General features: G+C 43.0%; 1 protein-coding gene across 2 annotated transcripts; it reads left to right on the top strand.

The window, feature by feature from the left end:
* Positions 1 to 380: 380 nt before the first annotated feature.
* si:ch211-247n2.1 (calcium-activated potassium channel subunit beta-2) lies at positions 381 to 13605 on the top strand. 2 transcript variants are annotated; one of them, XM_060067022.1, is made up of 5 exons: positions 381 to 682; positions 9703 to 9816; positions 11084 to 11254; positions 11814 to 12009; positions 13000 to 13605. In XM_060067022.1, exons 2-5 carry the CDS (start codon positions 9767 to 9769, stop codon positions 13282 to 13284), a joined length of 702 nt encoding a protein of 233 aa, XP_059923005.1. In that variant the 5' UTR covers positions 381 to 682; positions 9703 to 9766; the 3' UTR covers positions 13285 to 13605. The 2 variants fall into 2 exon arrangements, with proteins under 2 accessions (XP_059923005.1, XP_059923004.1); XM_060067021.1 differs by lacking the exon at positions 381 to 682 and adding an exon at positions 5057 to 6164.
* Positions 13606 to 15864: the final 2259 nt, after the last annotated feature.

Below are 15864 nucleotides of genomic sequence, written 5' to 3'. Positions count from 1 at the left end.
CACTAACTGCATTAGTTTGCATTGAGGATTAATGATTAATTTCATTTTTGAAGCTGTTCTCCTTTTTTGTTTCAGATATTCTAAATATAGTCGACCCACTCAGCCCACACATCATTAGCTATAGCCTCATCAGCCAATCATTTTAACGGTGCAGCCCTTGGGACGCAGTGGAGGTGTGCGTGCCTGCGTGTGCGCGCGCGTTTGTGTGTGTGCGTTTGTGCCTGTATGTGTGTATGTTGGTGTGGGCCTGTTTGTGTGGTGTGTGTGTGTGTGTGTGTGTGTGTGTGTGTGTGTGTGTGTGTGTGTGTGTGTGTGTGTGTGTGTGTGTGTGTGTGTGTGTGTGTGAGAGATTTATTGAGCTTGTCGGTCAGTCTTTACACATGCCGGGTATTGGAGATATGCCATGCTTGCAGCACAGATACGAGCTCATAGCAGCCGCCACCCAAAGTTAAGCACAGCGACCTTACGCAGTGGATAAAAAGTTCCTGGTTGGCTTCTGCCACTAGAATAAGTTACCAAACGCGGTACTGACGGACGGCTTTGTGTTTGAATGTCAACGTCGTGCTCCCCCGCCACCCCCAGCCCATGACGTCAGAGAAAATAAGTCTCTCTCCTTTGGAATTAGGAGAAAAAAAACAGACCGCACCTGTCTCAAAACCTGTTGACGTCAGCAGCAATTACGGTAAGGAAAGAAGTGTATAAATTAAATAATCAATAGATAGTTTGTGATCGACAATTGTTGTTGCAAAGCAAAGCAAAACCCATTTTCTTCCATCAACAAAAAAGGGGAGTTGAATCATGGGCCACTTTGATATCAGATATGACCAATATCAGATATGATAATATTGAGTAGTGTGGTACATGTAGGCCTACATGATACTTTCATGCGACACACAAAAGGACACCAACAATTAATTGTAACTTATAACAAGCACAGAAGTCCTTATGAAATAAACATACGTTGTTGCTTCACTAAATCTATGACAGGTGTAATATAATATTAGTACAATTATTTGTACACATGAAAAATGTAAAATGTATGTAATCACTATATGTTTAGCAAGAATTTCAGTCATTTTACTGAAATCACAGTTCTAAGATCAGATTGTATTCATATTCATATCTCTGAAACTACAAGGCAGCAAGCAAGACATAAGTCATTGTGCCTCTGAGTTTTAACGGAATAGATGGATATTCATAGTCAACAATATGCATAATTACTAATTAGCTACTGCTAATGAGACCTATAAAACCATAGTGGTAATGAAATGTTTGTTCAGCATATTCCAAGTAATTCACTAAAGCAGACGGCACCCAACTACAACTTAATGCACCACCCATCACCACCTCCTCTACAAATAAAAGTCTGAATTAGTCCGATTTTTCCTATTTTACATGAAGGGAGCAAAAGGGATTTTTTCCTGATGATATAATGTGAGAACTTATATGCTTGTATTTGATGGCGTGGATAGCATCAAAGATGCAAAGGTAAAGGATTACTGATTGCTACACCGACAATACCTACGATTATTGGTACTTCTAACAAAAACAGTAAGAAAAAAATTAGCAAGGTTTATATATATATATTTTAAAGATTATTGCTCTTCATTATTCCTTTACTATTCCTATATAGTTGCCCATATTATTCCACATATATAGCCTAGCTAGCCCATGATTATGCTCAGGCAGGATGGTTAGGTTAAATTTTTTATGTATTTATTTAGTTTTTTTCTTTTTTATTGTTGAGTGAGTAAGACAGAAAGGTATGGGAGACAGAGGGGAGGACATACAGCAAAGGACCACGGGCAGGAATCGAACCTGGGTCTCTGCGGTAAAGACTGGGCCTTAATGGTACTCGTCTATCCTGTGATGGTTGCTTGACTGCTTCTTAAATGAATACTATTGTTCCACTGCTGTTCTTTTGGTGCAAGTTTCGAGTTTCCTAAGATAGAGTAACAGGTCTAAGTGAACAAATCTAGTCAACAAGGAAGCATGGGCAAAATGCTCTCTTGTAAACAATGTCTGCTGTGTCTATAACTTTCTAGCTGTGTTGCATAGTTAGACCAATGTGTGTCATGACTTCTTGACTTCCAAACGGAACAAATGTCTCCTGCCCCATAATTCACTGTCCATTTCAACAGCTTTTATATTTACACACACACACACACACACACACACACACACACACACACACACACACACACACACACACACACACACACACACACACACACACACACACACACACACACACACACACACACACACACACAACAAGAAGGATGACCTCATGGCTCAAACAATGTATCTGATCAATAAAACCTGGCCATGTGCCCAAGTACACACGGGGCAAACACACACACACAAACACACGCGTACACACGCGTGCGTACACACGCGTGCGTACACACACACACACACACACACACACACACACACACACACACACACACACACACACACACACACACACAGCAAAACTCATTCCAGAACAAGCATGACCTTTTGTCTCAGACAGTGTGTGTGTGTGTGTGTATGTGTGTGTGTGTGTGTGTGTGTGTGTGTGTGTGTGTGCGTGTACGTGTGTGTGTGCGTCACAGGCATGTGCATATGTCTACCGCTGCACCTGTGCTGTCACCATGCACTGCCACCTGATGCGCATGCCACTAGTTTATATGACCAAGAGAGACAAGAGGCGGTCAGGGTACATGCTGCCAGATATACAGATCTGTCTGTGTGTTTGTGTGTGTGTATGTGTGAGTGTGTGGGCATGCATGTCGTGTGCACATGCATATTTGGAGTACGTGCTTTGTGAGACAACAGATACCCCATTTGACCAGCAACACATTTGCGAGTGTGTGTGTGTGTGTGTGTGTCTGTCTGTCTGTCTGTGTGTCTGTGTGTCTGTCTGTCTGTCTGTCTGTGTGTCTGTGTGTCTGTGTGTCTGTCTGTCTGTCTGTCTGTCTGTCTGTCTGTCTGTCTGTCTGCATGTGTGTCTGCATGTGTGTCTGCATGTGTGTGTGGGTGTGTTTGTCATCTTTTAAAAAAAAAGTTGAAAGATGAAACAGATGAAATATGGGGCCACACACAGAAGCCTGACGGGACAGACACTTTGTCTGCTTTACTACAGTTCATGCATTCCTCCAGAGCTGTCTCTCGGCAACCTGCCATCTCGCACTCTCATTGGCTCACACCCACTCACACACAATCCAAGCACGTTGCATGTGACGGGAAAAGGCATGGTTGAAAGCCATCATTTCGACGACTGTTGATGCATCATATATAGTATATATATATATATATTAGAGCTGTCAAGTGATTAAAATATTTTATCGTGATTAATCGCATTAATGTCATAGTTAACTCACATTAATCGCGATTAATCGCAAACTATTTTTCTATGCTAAATATCCCTTGATTTTTTTGTCCCATTATTCTTCTCATTTTAATTCTCTTATCAACATGGTGAAGTGTATCGGCTTGCCTTGTGCAAATGATTTTTTATTGATATCAACATTGGCATATACTGATCAAAACAGGACGATACAAAAAAAGAGCCTATAGTGCAATTAAACGACTGCTTTGAACAAATGTCATTTGAACATAGCAGTCGGGCAACTGCTTCTTTGTTTTTTGGAATAAAATAATTTTGTTCCGTTAAATTTGATTTGCGTTAACGCCGTTAATAACGCGTTTAACTGACAGCTCTAATATATATATATATAGTATATATATATACTATATATATATATATATATATATAGTATATATATATATATTCAGGGGCGGCCCCAGCACATTTGGCGCTCTAGGCGAGCTTCACTCCTGGCGCTCCCCCCCCCTCCGCAAAAATAAATAAAAAATAGTTTGTTAATTCCCCACGAAAACTGAATTGCAACCTTGAAAAACTGTTTTGCCCTGTAACTGCATTTCTTTCACATAAACACAACAACGATCGCAACGATGAACAAACATTAATTCAAGAATAAAATCCACGGAGGAAATGGCAAGCCTGTGCCCTGCTGAACTACGCTCCGACCACGCCCCCCTGTGAGACGGTTTATGGACACATGCCCCGTTTTGGGAAAGTTCACTTGACTAGTTCAGTTCATAGTTCACACATTTTAAAATGAACGAGTTCAGTTCATAGTTCATTATTCAAAAGTTTGAACTAAGTTCACAGCTCTCAATATGTTGCGAGCTATAATGTTCTACATCTCTATATGTCTGCAATACCGCTCTCGGCATGGCATCTAAGCAATTTCGGCGCTCTCACACTTACCAGCCGTGTTTGTCTTCCTTAAAGGGTGTACTATGCAACGAGTAATATATTTGAAGTGCTGTTGCACTGGCTATGGTCGTTATACAGTGTGCCCCTATTTTAATCATGTCTTTTTTTATATAAAGTAGAATAAATGGACATATCATTTTTGATATACCCGCCTCTGTAAAATCTTGAAATAACTATATGACAGGGAGTAGGACAACTTTGATTGAGGTACATATTTTCTTCTTAACTCAACTAAAGTGCCCGAAGCAATTCACGCATTCATCAACCTTTCCTATTTGGAATTCATTATAGGCAAAGAACAGGATTTAAAGATTTACCTTTCTCCTTTGCACGTTTCTCTTCTTCTTCCTTTCTCTTCTTCTTAAATTGCGCCCCGGATGGTTTTTGCCTCTTCATTTTCTTGATTTCGTTCTTGATTCTCGATTCTTGAAAACACTCTAACCAAACGCCTTATAGTACTAGCATGTTCTGACGAAACCAAGGAGGTAGGTTCCCCTTCCGTTTTCGATTTTTGGCTCATTTTACCCTAATGTTAGATTTATTTTTTTTAATGTCAAAATATTGGTTGGAGATATAGAAGGGGCGCAAAAATATGCGCCAGGAGGGAAAAAAAATATATAATTGTGTTTTTTTTTTTTTTTTCGGGCGCATTATTTTGCGCTCCCCCTCTAGATGGCGCTCTAGGCGGCCGCCTAACCCGCCTGTAGGGAAGGCCGCCCCTGTATATATTTATAAACATAGTTGCAAATTCTACAGATTGAAATATATAGACTCATGTGAGCATTGCTATTTATATCTTCTGCAACTTGCATTGTCAGGTGGACTCATTAATCAATTAATTTTTCAAGCCAGAAATATCAACATGATCTCACTGGAAGCACATTCATCATAGGCTGCCATCCTACAGAAGGAGCCAAAGTGGATCGTATGACGGCATATGTTATGTTCGCTTGATCACTTGTTAAGCAATGGCGGACACCTGCTGACCAGTAGAACCCGATCCACACATTATACCTTGCTGACCGTGGGGGTTGATGTTGGGATACGAATGCACAAATTAACGCTGCTCAAAAACATTACATTTCCAAGGTAAACTCATTTCCTTTTGATACCAAACACAAACTCAATGCTGTGTGTTAGTGTGTGTGACTGGGATTGTGTCCCACAAGGGCAGCGGAGACAGACATAAATGGACAGGGACACTCTGGGAGGGTTGCAGCATGGTGGTCGCGGGCTCCCTCACAAACAAAGCCATTGTTGGCATGACACTTTAAGTGATTATGTGGAGTTTGCCAGCACACTTGTGCTGCTGGTGCAGTTCCAATTAATTACAATCGCTCCCCCCTTGTCCCTCTGTCGTCTATTTTAATGGCGGGAATTGCCACTCCCACAGGCCTACCTTATATGTATGCAAGCAGGCCTGAAGGGACAGCGGATGGAGACTTAAACTGGCGGTTGAAGCAGCTTCTTAAAGAGGCTACGCTTACAGAGCTAGCTTGGCGTAAGGGAAGTCAGGATTTTTTTTCTTTTTCAATATTTTCATGATTTCCCAATACAATCCAACTCAATTGTTTTAGTAATACATTTTTCAATTGTTAATTAGCTTTATTAATGTTTTTTTTTTCCCTGTGTTTGATATCTTTAAAACTGAATTTTTAAAACTGTCAGTCCATCGTTTGATTTGGAAGGGCTTTCTTAGTTGAACACAGCAATTGAAAGCCACTTCGGCCAGGCTGTCGTGGTGGATGAGGAGCGCCGCTGAACTTATAACTAGATGGGAAACTGAGGGATATCATGTGCAAGGTGCCATGCAAGCTGACAATTGTTCCCCGAGTCAGACCAGCAACACCTGTCCCACGCCAACGGAGATTAGGTGAGCACCCGTTTTCAAACACCATTCTCAGTAGCTGAAAGCTAGGACTCAGCGAAGGCCATCCTCTTGTAAGGCACATATAAACCCACACATCTAGATTTATATCTGTTTTTTTTTCCTTAAAAAACTGATTCGTATTCATCAGGATGCATTCACTATTGCAGGGAATGATAATAGTGTACCTACTGCTTATGAAAGCATTACATTTATGATGCATTTTTGATGATTTACACAGATGTAGATCTTTTTATTTTAGAATCAGACATACTTGACCAGTATTTGGGTAAATAGGAGAAACACACAATCGTACACCAAAAAACCATCCAACCATACGAGATGTTTTGTTGTTCTTTGTATATTTGTAGATGTGTCTCGTGTTTCTGTGTCCGGGGATCTACAGTATAAGCATCCAAGAGAGAGCTCTGCTCAATGGAAAAAAACATGACCGCCCATTATCAGGGGTCATGCTATAAACACATAAACAAAAGTGAACGTGATGTGTCTGATAAGCCAGTGCCAAAAAACACCACAACATTCAACTCTATGAGATAAGGGCATCCGTGAGGAAATGCTGCTGCTGTAAGCCGGATGTCTGGATATCTGGCCGTTCAGATTACAAGTGATGAAAGCGTTTAAATACCAATGTTTTATATCAGCTCAGCAATCCTTAGCAGCAGCATGCTCAACTTGGGGTCGGGGAAAAGGCAGTGTTGATGTGAAGGAGCGTAACAAACATCAGCAGAACCACATCACCCAACCCTGCCTGGGTGTCTGGGCAAATTCATGATCAGCCAGAAAGTTGGAAATCTCTACGCAGAGATTTTTCCCGAGATGTTTGGTAAGGGCTTTCCATACCAAAATGGTTGTTTGATCGCGCATGATCGGCTAGGATTTCTTTCGCACACAGAAGTGATACTAGTAACTCATTAAGAATCATGTTTTCGTTTTTTTAATCTAATGTATATTACAAAGGGAAGTGGTTTGTACTGGCAAAAGTGGCAAAAGTGGCGCAAAAGTAAATCGCGCCACATTTGTGTAACCCTTTGCCACTGCATAATTGCGTTTGGGTGGCCTTTTCAAGTTGACTTGTGTGTCAACTTGAGATTCCATCTTGCCAGGCATGTCATGCGCTTCTGGCCGAACCACCGTAGTTCAGACCAAGCAGCGCCCTATGCGGAACTACCTATTCTATGTGAAACGTGATTGACAAGGATACTCCGATGGTTCATCCAATCACCTACTAAGTATTTCTGGAATGGGTGTGAAGTCTTGTGAAACCAGTCTGGTGAAGTTATGCAAACAGTGCCATCAAAAACCATGATGTTTTTTCCATTCTTTCACACACTGTGTCAAACCTCACTTCAAATATATCACCTCACTTGTTTCTTTTTACGTCTTGAATTCTGACTGGAAGGAAACACATTTTTCTGGGGGCATTTCTCTGCACAGCACCCTTTACTCACCAAGACTATCTGAATATACAATGACATAAATCTTTAATTCAGCCACTCTCCAGTCGTCACAGATGGTGACTGGATAGCGTAAACCTCTCAACTCTTTAAAAGAGATGTTGAAAGGTGATTACTCATTGACAACACCTGCCGTCACCATTCTCACACCATGTGCATAGGTCAGGAGGGTCGAAGTTGATACTTATCTGCCTGCACGTTGTTAGCTAAACCAAACATTGTAAACAAATGCCTCTCTGTCGAACGGGTTGATCGTCTATTGGACTGATAGCAGAGACCTCTGGGATACTCACAATGCATCGTTATTTAGGACAATTATAAACGAGCAACAATGACTTTGTACGGTCTTGTTTTTTTGTTTTTTTTATTCGGTCTCTGCATTGAAAACGTCAGTGTTTTTGTTAGTGACAACATGTTATTGCCTTATATATATGTACTCTTCTGCTGCAGCCTGAATAAAGATATTAAACCAGGTATGTTAAACGTGAACTTTTCTTTGATGAAAATGTGTTGCGTTGGTGTAATCAGGAGGTGAAAGCACCCATGGAAAGTTAGTCAGATGAAAACAATGTCAACCATGATGGAGATGGGTTTTCCTTTTCGAGGGAGCAAATGGAAAATTTTGTTGAACATGAGTTCTATGTTAAACACAGGTGTATTTCTGAGTGGGCAACGTAAATCACTCGCAAGGGCCAATTCTCCGGCAAACCCATTGTTGGTGGGCCTGCTCTCTCTTCGGGCCCCCCAACCCCATGGGCCCTAGTGCTACCGTGCTATCTGCACTGTTTTTATTCACCCCCCTGCATTGGTTGGATAATAAGGCCTTTATAAAGTAAGACTCCTGGTTAACGTTGTATTCAAGAAAGCCCTCAGTGTGCCTGAATAAAAAACGTTCCAAAAAACAACCAACGCTATTTCCACATATGCGTACACCCTCCGGGAGATTGACGTTGGTCACATCACAACAACAGAGAGCAGACAGCAATACAAATATAGTGTCAACCCCTGCAGTGTTTCGACCTCCTTCTGGATCAGGCAATACGAATTGATAGCCCCTCCAAAATGTTCTCCGTCACTGCCAAGCTTCCCCCCAGCACTCAGGGACACATGCACACACGGACACACACACACACACACACACACACACACACAGACACAGACACAGACACAGACACAGACACAGACACAGACACACACACACACACACACGTGCGTTTCAGTAGGAATGACTGCGCCGTTCATTAAAGAGTGGTCGATTTGTAGAAAGTTTATTCAGTTTTTCTACTTAGGCGTTGACTTGTGAAGATGAAACATGACTACTTCTCTATAACACGGCCAACAGAATTCCCGCTAGTGTAAGATCGAATAGAATATTAATCATCCCAGATGAAAAGAACATACAAAATATACACAAATACTTTGTATTTAAATATTAATGCAAATAACTTAATCATAGCTACACGGACCTTGCTCCAGTCTAGCTGAGTGGATGTGTCTGAGTGATTTGGCGGGTTTTCTGAGAAGGCGCAGACGACCTTTAGAGGATTCATTGGTTGTGAACTTACACATGTTCCAAGTCGCCTCGTGTGGACCAGCGACCCGAGGGCAAAATTGATCATCAGGAACATTAATCTAATGGTGCACTGCGGAAGTTGGCCCGCCTTTAAAACACACATGTGGAAAAATCGATGGCGAGTGGAATACAGCCGCAAAATAGCAAGAGAAACTCAGGAAGGTCCTCTATTGGCAAGGGCCAGTCATTGAGTAGTACAGACAGGGCTAAAGCTAGCATTGATTCATTGGGCCCTTTTTGATCATTTACATGCTATATACATGCTGGCCATCACCGAAAAACAATAACCAACGGGTATATGGATAGCTGGCCTGATGTTGGTGTTTGATCATTTATTGATCCCCAAGATAATTTTTCTGGGGGCATTTCTCTGCACAGCACCCTTTACTCACCAAGACTATGAGTAAAGGGACAGGATTTTACAAAGTCTTTCAAACAGGGCTCTAACCCTAGGAGTCTGTGGGGTTTATTATAACTGATTTTCTGTACTTGGCAGGTGGTCTGAACCGGCGAGTGTGAACAGTAACGGAGGAGTGCAACTCCCACATACCAGAGAGAGTATGTTCCTCTGGGCAGGAAGTAAGGGCCCTCAAGGAGGAAGTGAGAGGAGGTAATGTGAATTGTCTGGTGATTACAACTTCTTTGTAATAAATCTTTTCCAGAATTATGTTTTATTATTATAGATATTATATTATACTATATTATGTATTATAGAACTGCAATTGAAAAGTGTTATATTACATCTGCTACTTTCACCAACACTGAATATGTTTATTTCCCTTTTGTCACCTCATGTGCAATGATAACTTTTCTTGTCGACTAATGCAGTGGTTCCCGACTTTTGACTTTAGGTGTACCACTTAATTGTCTTGAACCAGTCCATGGGACCAGCTCAAAAAAATAAAAATAAAAAAGATAGATAAATTCTATCTGAAGATAAATTCACATGCAGACCCGACCAAAGGATGCCAGCGCCCCTTCATACTCAGTTATTGCTGCAAGAAGGCCATGGCCACTGGGAAACAGTGGCCATGGCCACTGGGAAACAGTGGAAAGAACGCGAATGAACACAAAACATCCATGGATTACAATGGAAAACATATAATGGAAAACATATGATGGAATAAACAGAGCCACACAATGTTTGAAAAAAGCCCAGGCTTCTGATGCATACCATTTGAAAGTACCACAACAAAGACCCTATGTACTCTGTCACAAGAACCCTATGTACTTCCATCGACAGTATGTGTCATACAGACATCCTATACAATACATATAGAGAGGAATGCTTTCATACTGAACAGTGCATAGACACACTAAACGAGAAGTAGAAACAGATGTATATTTGATTATATTGTTATTCTATACAAAACCACCTTTCAATTTTCGGAATCATCTATAATATTTTTTCTACTGTTGAAAATGTGTCTATGTCAAGAATAAAATGCCATGCCCCTGCTGCAAATACACTCTCGTACCAACTGGACCTCAGGTTGAACACGCTGGTCTAATGACACACACACGATAGAGTCTCATCTCTCACCTGAAAGACACACTATAATAGGATTGCAGATCAGGCGTAATGACCAGACCGCAGGGACACATATCAGTTGACATTGCATTCATTTGACAGCACCATTGTTGTATGCCGTTGTTGGAATGCCGTTTCCATCAAACCATTATTCACTCAAACATACCAGCTCAAGTCACCCAAGTCATTTTTCCCAAGTCAACACAATAGCCGTGATATGCATCGTTCATCATGAGCTTTGATCAAAGGCTGACCAGCTGATCTGCCAGGTCAGTGGGACCAGCCCTGGGAAATGGTTACCATGGCACCACGTGATTTTCGTAACACAATGATGTGTTCCCCTCAGACCTAACTACCGTAAGAGCCGCGATTACGACGTGCTGGACAAGAGGAAAACGGTCACGGCTCTGAGGGCTGGGGAGGACCGCGCCGTCCTGTTGGGCCTGGGCATGGTGCTGGTCTCCTTCATGATGTACTTTGTCCTGGCCGTCACCGTACTGCGCTCCTACTCTGACAGGTAGTACCCCGTACTGCGCTCCTACTCTGACAGGTAGTACCCCGTACTGCGCTCCTACTCTGACAGGTAGTACCCCGTACTGCGCTCCTACTCTGACAGGTAGTACCCCGTACTGCGCTCCTACTCTGACAGGTAGTACCCCGTACTGCGCTCCTACTCTGACAGGTAGTACCCCGTACTGCGCTCCTACTCTGACAGGTAGTACCCCGTACTGCGCTCCTACTCTGACAGGTAGTACCCCGTACTGCGCTCCTACTCTGACAGGTAGTACCCCGTACTGCGCTCCTACTCTGACAGGTAGTACCCGTCGGAGACACAATAAAATCCATCCCAACATTTAGACTAATTAATTGTTTAGTGTTACAAAATGTATAGTTACAAAATATAATGTGATGGGTGGAGAAGGGGCTCCCCACACTGACCCGACGATGGGCCACACACACCCAGAATGACCCATCCTCCTCCTCCTCCTCCTCCTCCTCCTCCTCCTCCTCCTTCTTCTTCTTCTTCTTCTCCTTCCTCTTCCTCTTACCCTTCCTCTTCTTCTCCTTCTCGTCAGCGTGTGGACAGAGAAATCGAGATGCGTCATCGTGAACGCCACCATCGTGTGGGACGTAAACTGCTCGTTCAGCTGCGGCGCCGAGTGCTGGAAGAGCTCCCGTTACCCCTGCCTCCAGGTCTACGTCAGCCTCAACTCCTCGGGGAAGGTGGTGCGCCTGTCCCACAACGAGGAGAGCCAGGACAGGAACCCTGAGGTGCGTAAGGACGGGGTCAGCGGCACGGAAAGGCTCTTCTAGGAGCAGGAGGTGGCCCGGGAGCGGCCCAAGATAACAAAGACTGGTGTAACACCCAGTCGTTGCAATGCAGTTGCAGAGAATGTATACTTCCCAAAATGTACTTGTTGTACTTATATGCCAGATTTAGAGTAGCAATGCTAAACGTGTCGACTGACTCGTGGCTTAAAATAACCTGGACATATATCTTTGGTCAATGCCATCGAAAGGCATTCCTCCGATGTTTTAAGTGGCTGGCCACTTAGAACTTTGTTGCTTTAGGTTCAGGTTTATTCACTCCTGTTGACAGGTGTACTTGAGATAACAATATCATTTTTTGACAAAATGTAAATGAAATATTATCCCAAAAGAAAGATACAGGTTGATTAGGACCTACTGAACATTTCAATGAATTAGAGATACTTTGACTATAGTGTACTATAGTCAAATCAAGAGTGGGTTTGGATGGGAAGGAACAATAAACCCCTTTCTATTCAATTCCTGATTATAACTGGTTGGTTGAACTATTACGACACACAACAGCAACTATGATAATAATAATGTAATTGAAAAATCTAAGGCCAATATTTAATTAAAATAGCGTATAGCAGTGAAGATCCAGAAAACGATTAGGTGGCTATGTCAAACCTGTCCAACCTGATACGCTACAAAATACCTCAGAAGTCACACAAGGAAGTGGGTAGGAGGTGCAGCAAGTTGGCTGGTTATCAAAATGTTGTTAGTTCGATCCCCGGCTCCTCCTAGCTGAGTGTCGAGGTGTCCTTGAGCAAGGCACCTGCTCCCGACGAGCTGGCTGTCGCCTAGCATGGCTGACGCCGCCGTCGGTGTGTGAATGTGTGCACGAATGGGTGAATGTTAGCCAAGGTTGTGAAGCGCTTTTGATAAAAAAAACGCTATATACACATGCAGTCCATTTACCATTTACCCTGTTCCTCAATTTCTCATCTCCAGTGCTTCTATGTGCCAAAGTGCCAGAAGGACTACGCCGCGACGCACGCCACGGTCCTGAACATATCCGAGCGCCTCCGCTCCCAGCGCACCGTGCTCTGCTTCGTCGACCCAGACGACCGGGCGGAGAACGCCATCCTGACCCAGATCTACGGCCAGGTGGCGGTGTTCCACTCCCTCTTCTGGCCCACCTGCACCTTCATCGTGGGCAGCATCATCATCGCCATGGTCAAGCTCACCCAACACCTGTCCGTCATGTGCGAGCAGCTGAGCCGAATTAAAAGATGAGGATTGAATGCACCCTCCCGGGCGCCACAAGAACAATTGGGGGGGGGGGGGGGGGGAAGCAAAGCCATGGCAGTGGCTCTGTCGAGAGGAGAAGTTCAAAGGCGACGGCGTGGCCCATGCATTGTACCTGGTTGATGTACTGCACCTTGCACACCAGGGAGCTCCCAAAGTCATATCTCAATGGCAGTCTTAAAACACCATCACTATGCAACTTCAAATGCATTGGACACTGGACATGAATTTCATGGAATGCAGCGCTCCAAAGATTTGTTTGATGTGCAGTGGATGGACCTGATATGCGATTTGTCAAATATGTAATTTGACTGAGGAAATTCCACTAGTCGACGAGGATATCAAAAGACCTAAGGCAAGAAAAGAAAACTCCCATAAAATCATGTATGAACAGATCAGCAACGTTAGCCAGAGATTGGCCACTAAGAACATGGAATATGGAGAGCTTTTCTGATTGGTAGCTACTTGGGTGGTTGATTGAGACATTTTGACCGCCTAATTCACAGTCATACATTCTGACTGAAGACATATTGCATACTGCTCCTTTAAAACTGTGGAGCTGATAAAATGTCATAAAGCTGTAATATTGAAAATAATATGACACAGTGACACAGTGTCAGTCCATGTATGAACTGACACTGTGAACATACAATGATCTATCAGAAAAATATAATGTTCTTGTTCTCAGAATCTCATCATCATCATCATCCTCATCATCATCGTTGCCATCACGTTCTGTCACATAATTCTGCCAACTGTTTTAGAAGCAGTGAATATGTGAGGTACCAATATCTCAATCAGTACAGTTGCCAACAAGGGAAAACTCCATTGCCACATTAAGATTACAATAGAGAAAAATTGACCTAATTAAGGCTATCAGATAGACAATAATGATGAAATGTCTGCCATTTTGCAGAGGATTTTATCCAAAGTATCTTACAAAACCAAAAGACATTCTTTGCATGGATGGGCAAGGAGGGAATAGATACAGACAAATAGATACACCTTTAGGATTTTTTGGACGGTTAAATAATACAGCTTATCTAGTAAGGAGTCAATTTCAACAGGCAGCTGTAAAATGTTCTGTAACTTTAAATCTCACATGACCAAGATCTAAAGTTGTGTATCCCCTCTTCTTTGAAAAAATAATAAAGAAAGTTAGTTGAAGATGGAGTTCAGGCAATTGATGTGAGGTTCCAAACACCTACCCTCCACTCAGTAGGGTGTACAAAAAGGAGCCATTGCATTTTGTTTCCTTTAGGTTTTTCTCTGGCAGCTGCTCCCCCTCAGAGCGTGACTATTTGCCAGGCACGGGATGTGAACTCCATTTGGGTAATAATGTAAACAGAAAAACAGTAATATAATTATAATTGTGAATATAGTTGAATCTCAGAAGGATTTAGATTATTTTCTTTCTTTTTTGAAGACTCTGAATTTTACCCCGGAAATCTTTGGACATGTTCAGGCTCCAAATCCCATGTCCTCAATCTTATTCTGTTGGATTTTATTCATCCACTCCCAACCGAAAGAAACTCACTCACACTCACACTCACACTCACACTCACACACACACTGTGGCAACCCGCTACCCCAATGAGCCGGGTTCCAGTTAAGAAACACAAGTTTCAGTGAGGGTTAAAGCCTCATTCGGCATTTATTGCATATATCTGAGACAATACATGTACTCGCGGTCTCTAGGGCCTCCGTGGGCCTCTAGCCGCTCGCGGACCAGAGCGCTTCCTCCTTCCTCGCTCCCGTTCCTGGTCTGCCCCCATTGTCAGTCCTCGTGCTCTTAAAATGGCTCCTCGGCTTTCGGCCAGGTGTCCCCCAATCTCGCTGATTGGGGAGAGAGTGATGCTCTTCGTCGCCACTCAGTGGGTGGCGGTGGTATACACCGTCAATCACCCCACTTCGGACCCGCCCGGGCCGAGGTTTAAGTGGCGGGATGCCACAACACACACACACACACACACACACACACACACACACACACACACACACACACAGTGCAGGGAGAGATAATGAGTCCATGGAGGACATTCAGGCTTTACTGCTGCTCAGGGGGAAGAAAGGTATTTCAGCTATGAAACCTTTAATCCTATGTGTGTGTGTGTGTGTGTGTGTGTGTGTGTGTGTGTGTGTGTGTGTGTGTGTGTGTGTGTGTGTGTGTGTGTGTGTGTGTGTGTGTGTGGTTGTCTGTGTGTGTGTTTAGGTAGTGTCTGTGTGTGTGTGTCAGTGTGTCTGTGTGTTTTTGTGTGTGTCCGTGTGGTTTCGTGTGTGTTGCACATTGCAACAGGGGGTTCACAAGGACATTGTTCTGTGTCGCTCCTGTTAATGGAGGAGTAAATCTGAAGTCTATGTAACATAACGTCATATACATTTATACAATAGGCTCTTATTCTGTGGCATACGATGAGCTACTGTATGCCCTCTTATGCACGTTAAAATAAGGTAAAGAAACTGAACATGTTATGTCCAATTTTTTATGAATGAAAGTGCATGGTCAATATTGCACAATACATGGAATCACTCCTTACTTTGTGAAATGTAAAGAGTTAAGCCGAATCA

The sequence above is a fragment of the Gadus macrocephalus genome, chromosome 12 (assembly GCF_031168955.1).
Source record: "Gadus macrocephalus chromosome 12, ASM3116895v1".
NCBI classification, from domain to species: Eukaryota; Metazoa; Chordata; class Actinopteri; order Gadiformes; family Gadidae; genus Gadus; species Gadus macrocephalus.
The sequence above is the reverse complement of the archived record's forward strand: the minus strand, read 5'-3'. Positions and strand labels throughout refer to the sequence as shown.

Excerpts from the sequence above, each read along its gene's own strand:
- si:ch211-247n2.1 (XM_060067021.1), top strand. The coding sequence starts at position 6,037 with ATGAGGAGCGCCGCTGAACTTATAACTAGATGGGAAACTGAGGGATAT. Across the intron at positions 9,817-11,083 it reads CAAGGAGGAAGTGAGAGGAG|ACCTAACTACCGTAAGAGCC; the intron begins GTAATGTGAATT and ends TGTTCCCCTCAG. Across the intron at positions 11,255-11,813 it reads CTGCGCTCCTACTCTGACAG|CGTGTGGACAGAGAAATCGA; the intron begins GTAGTACCCCGT and ends CCTTCTCGTCAG.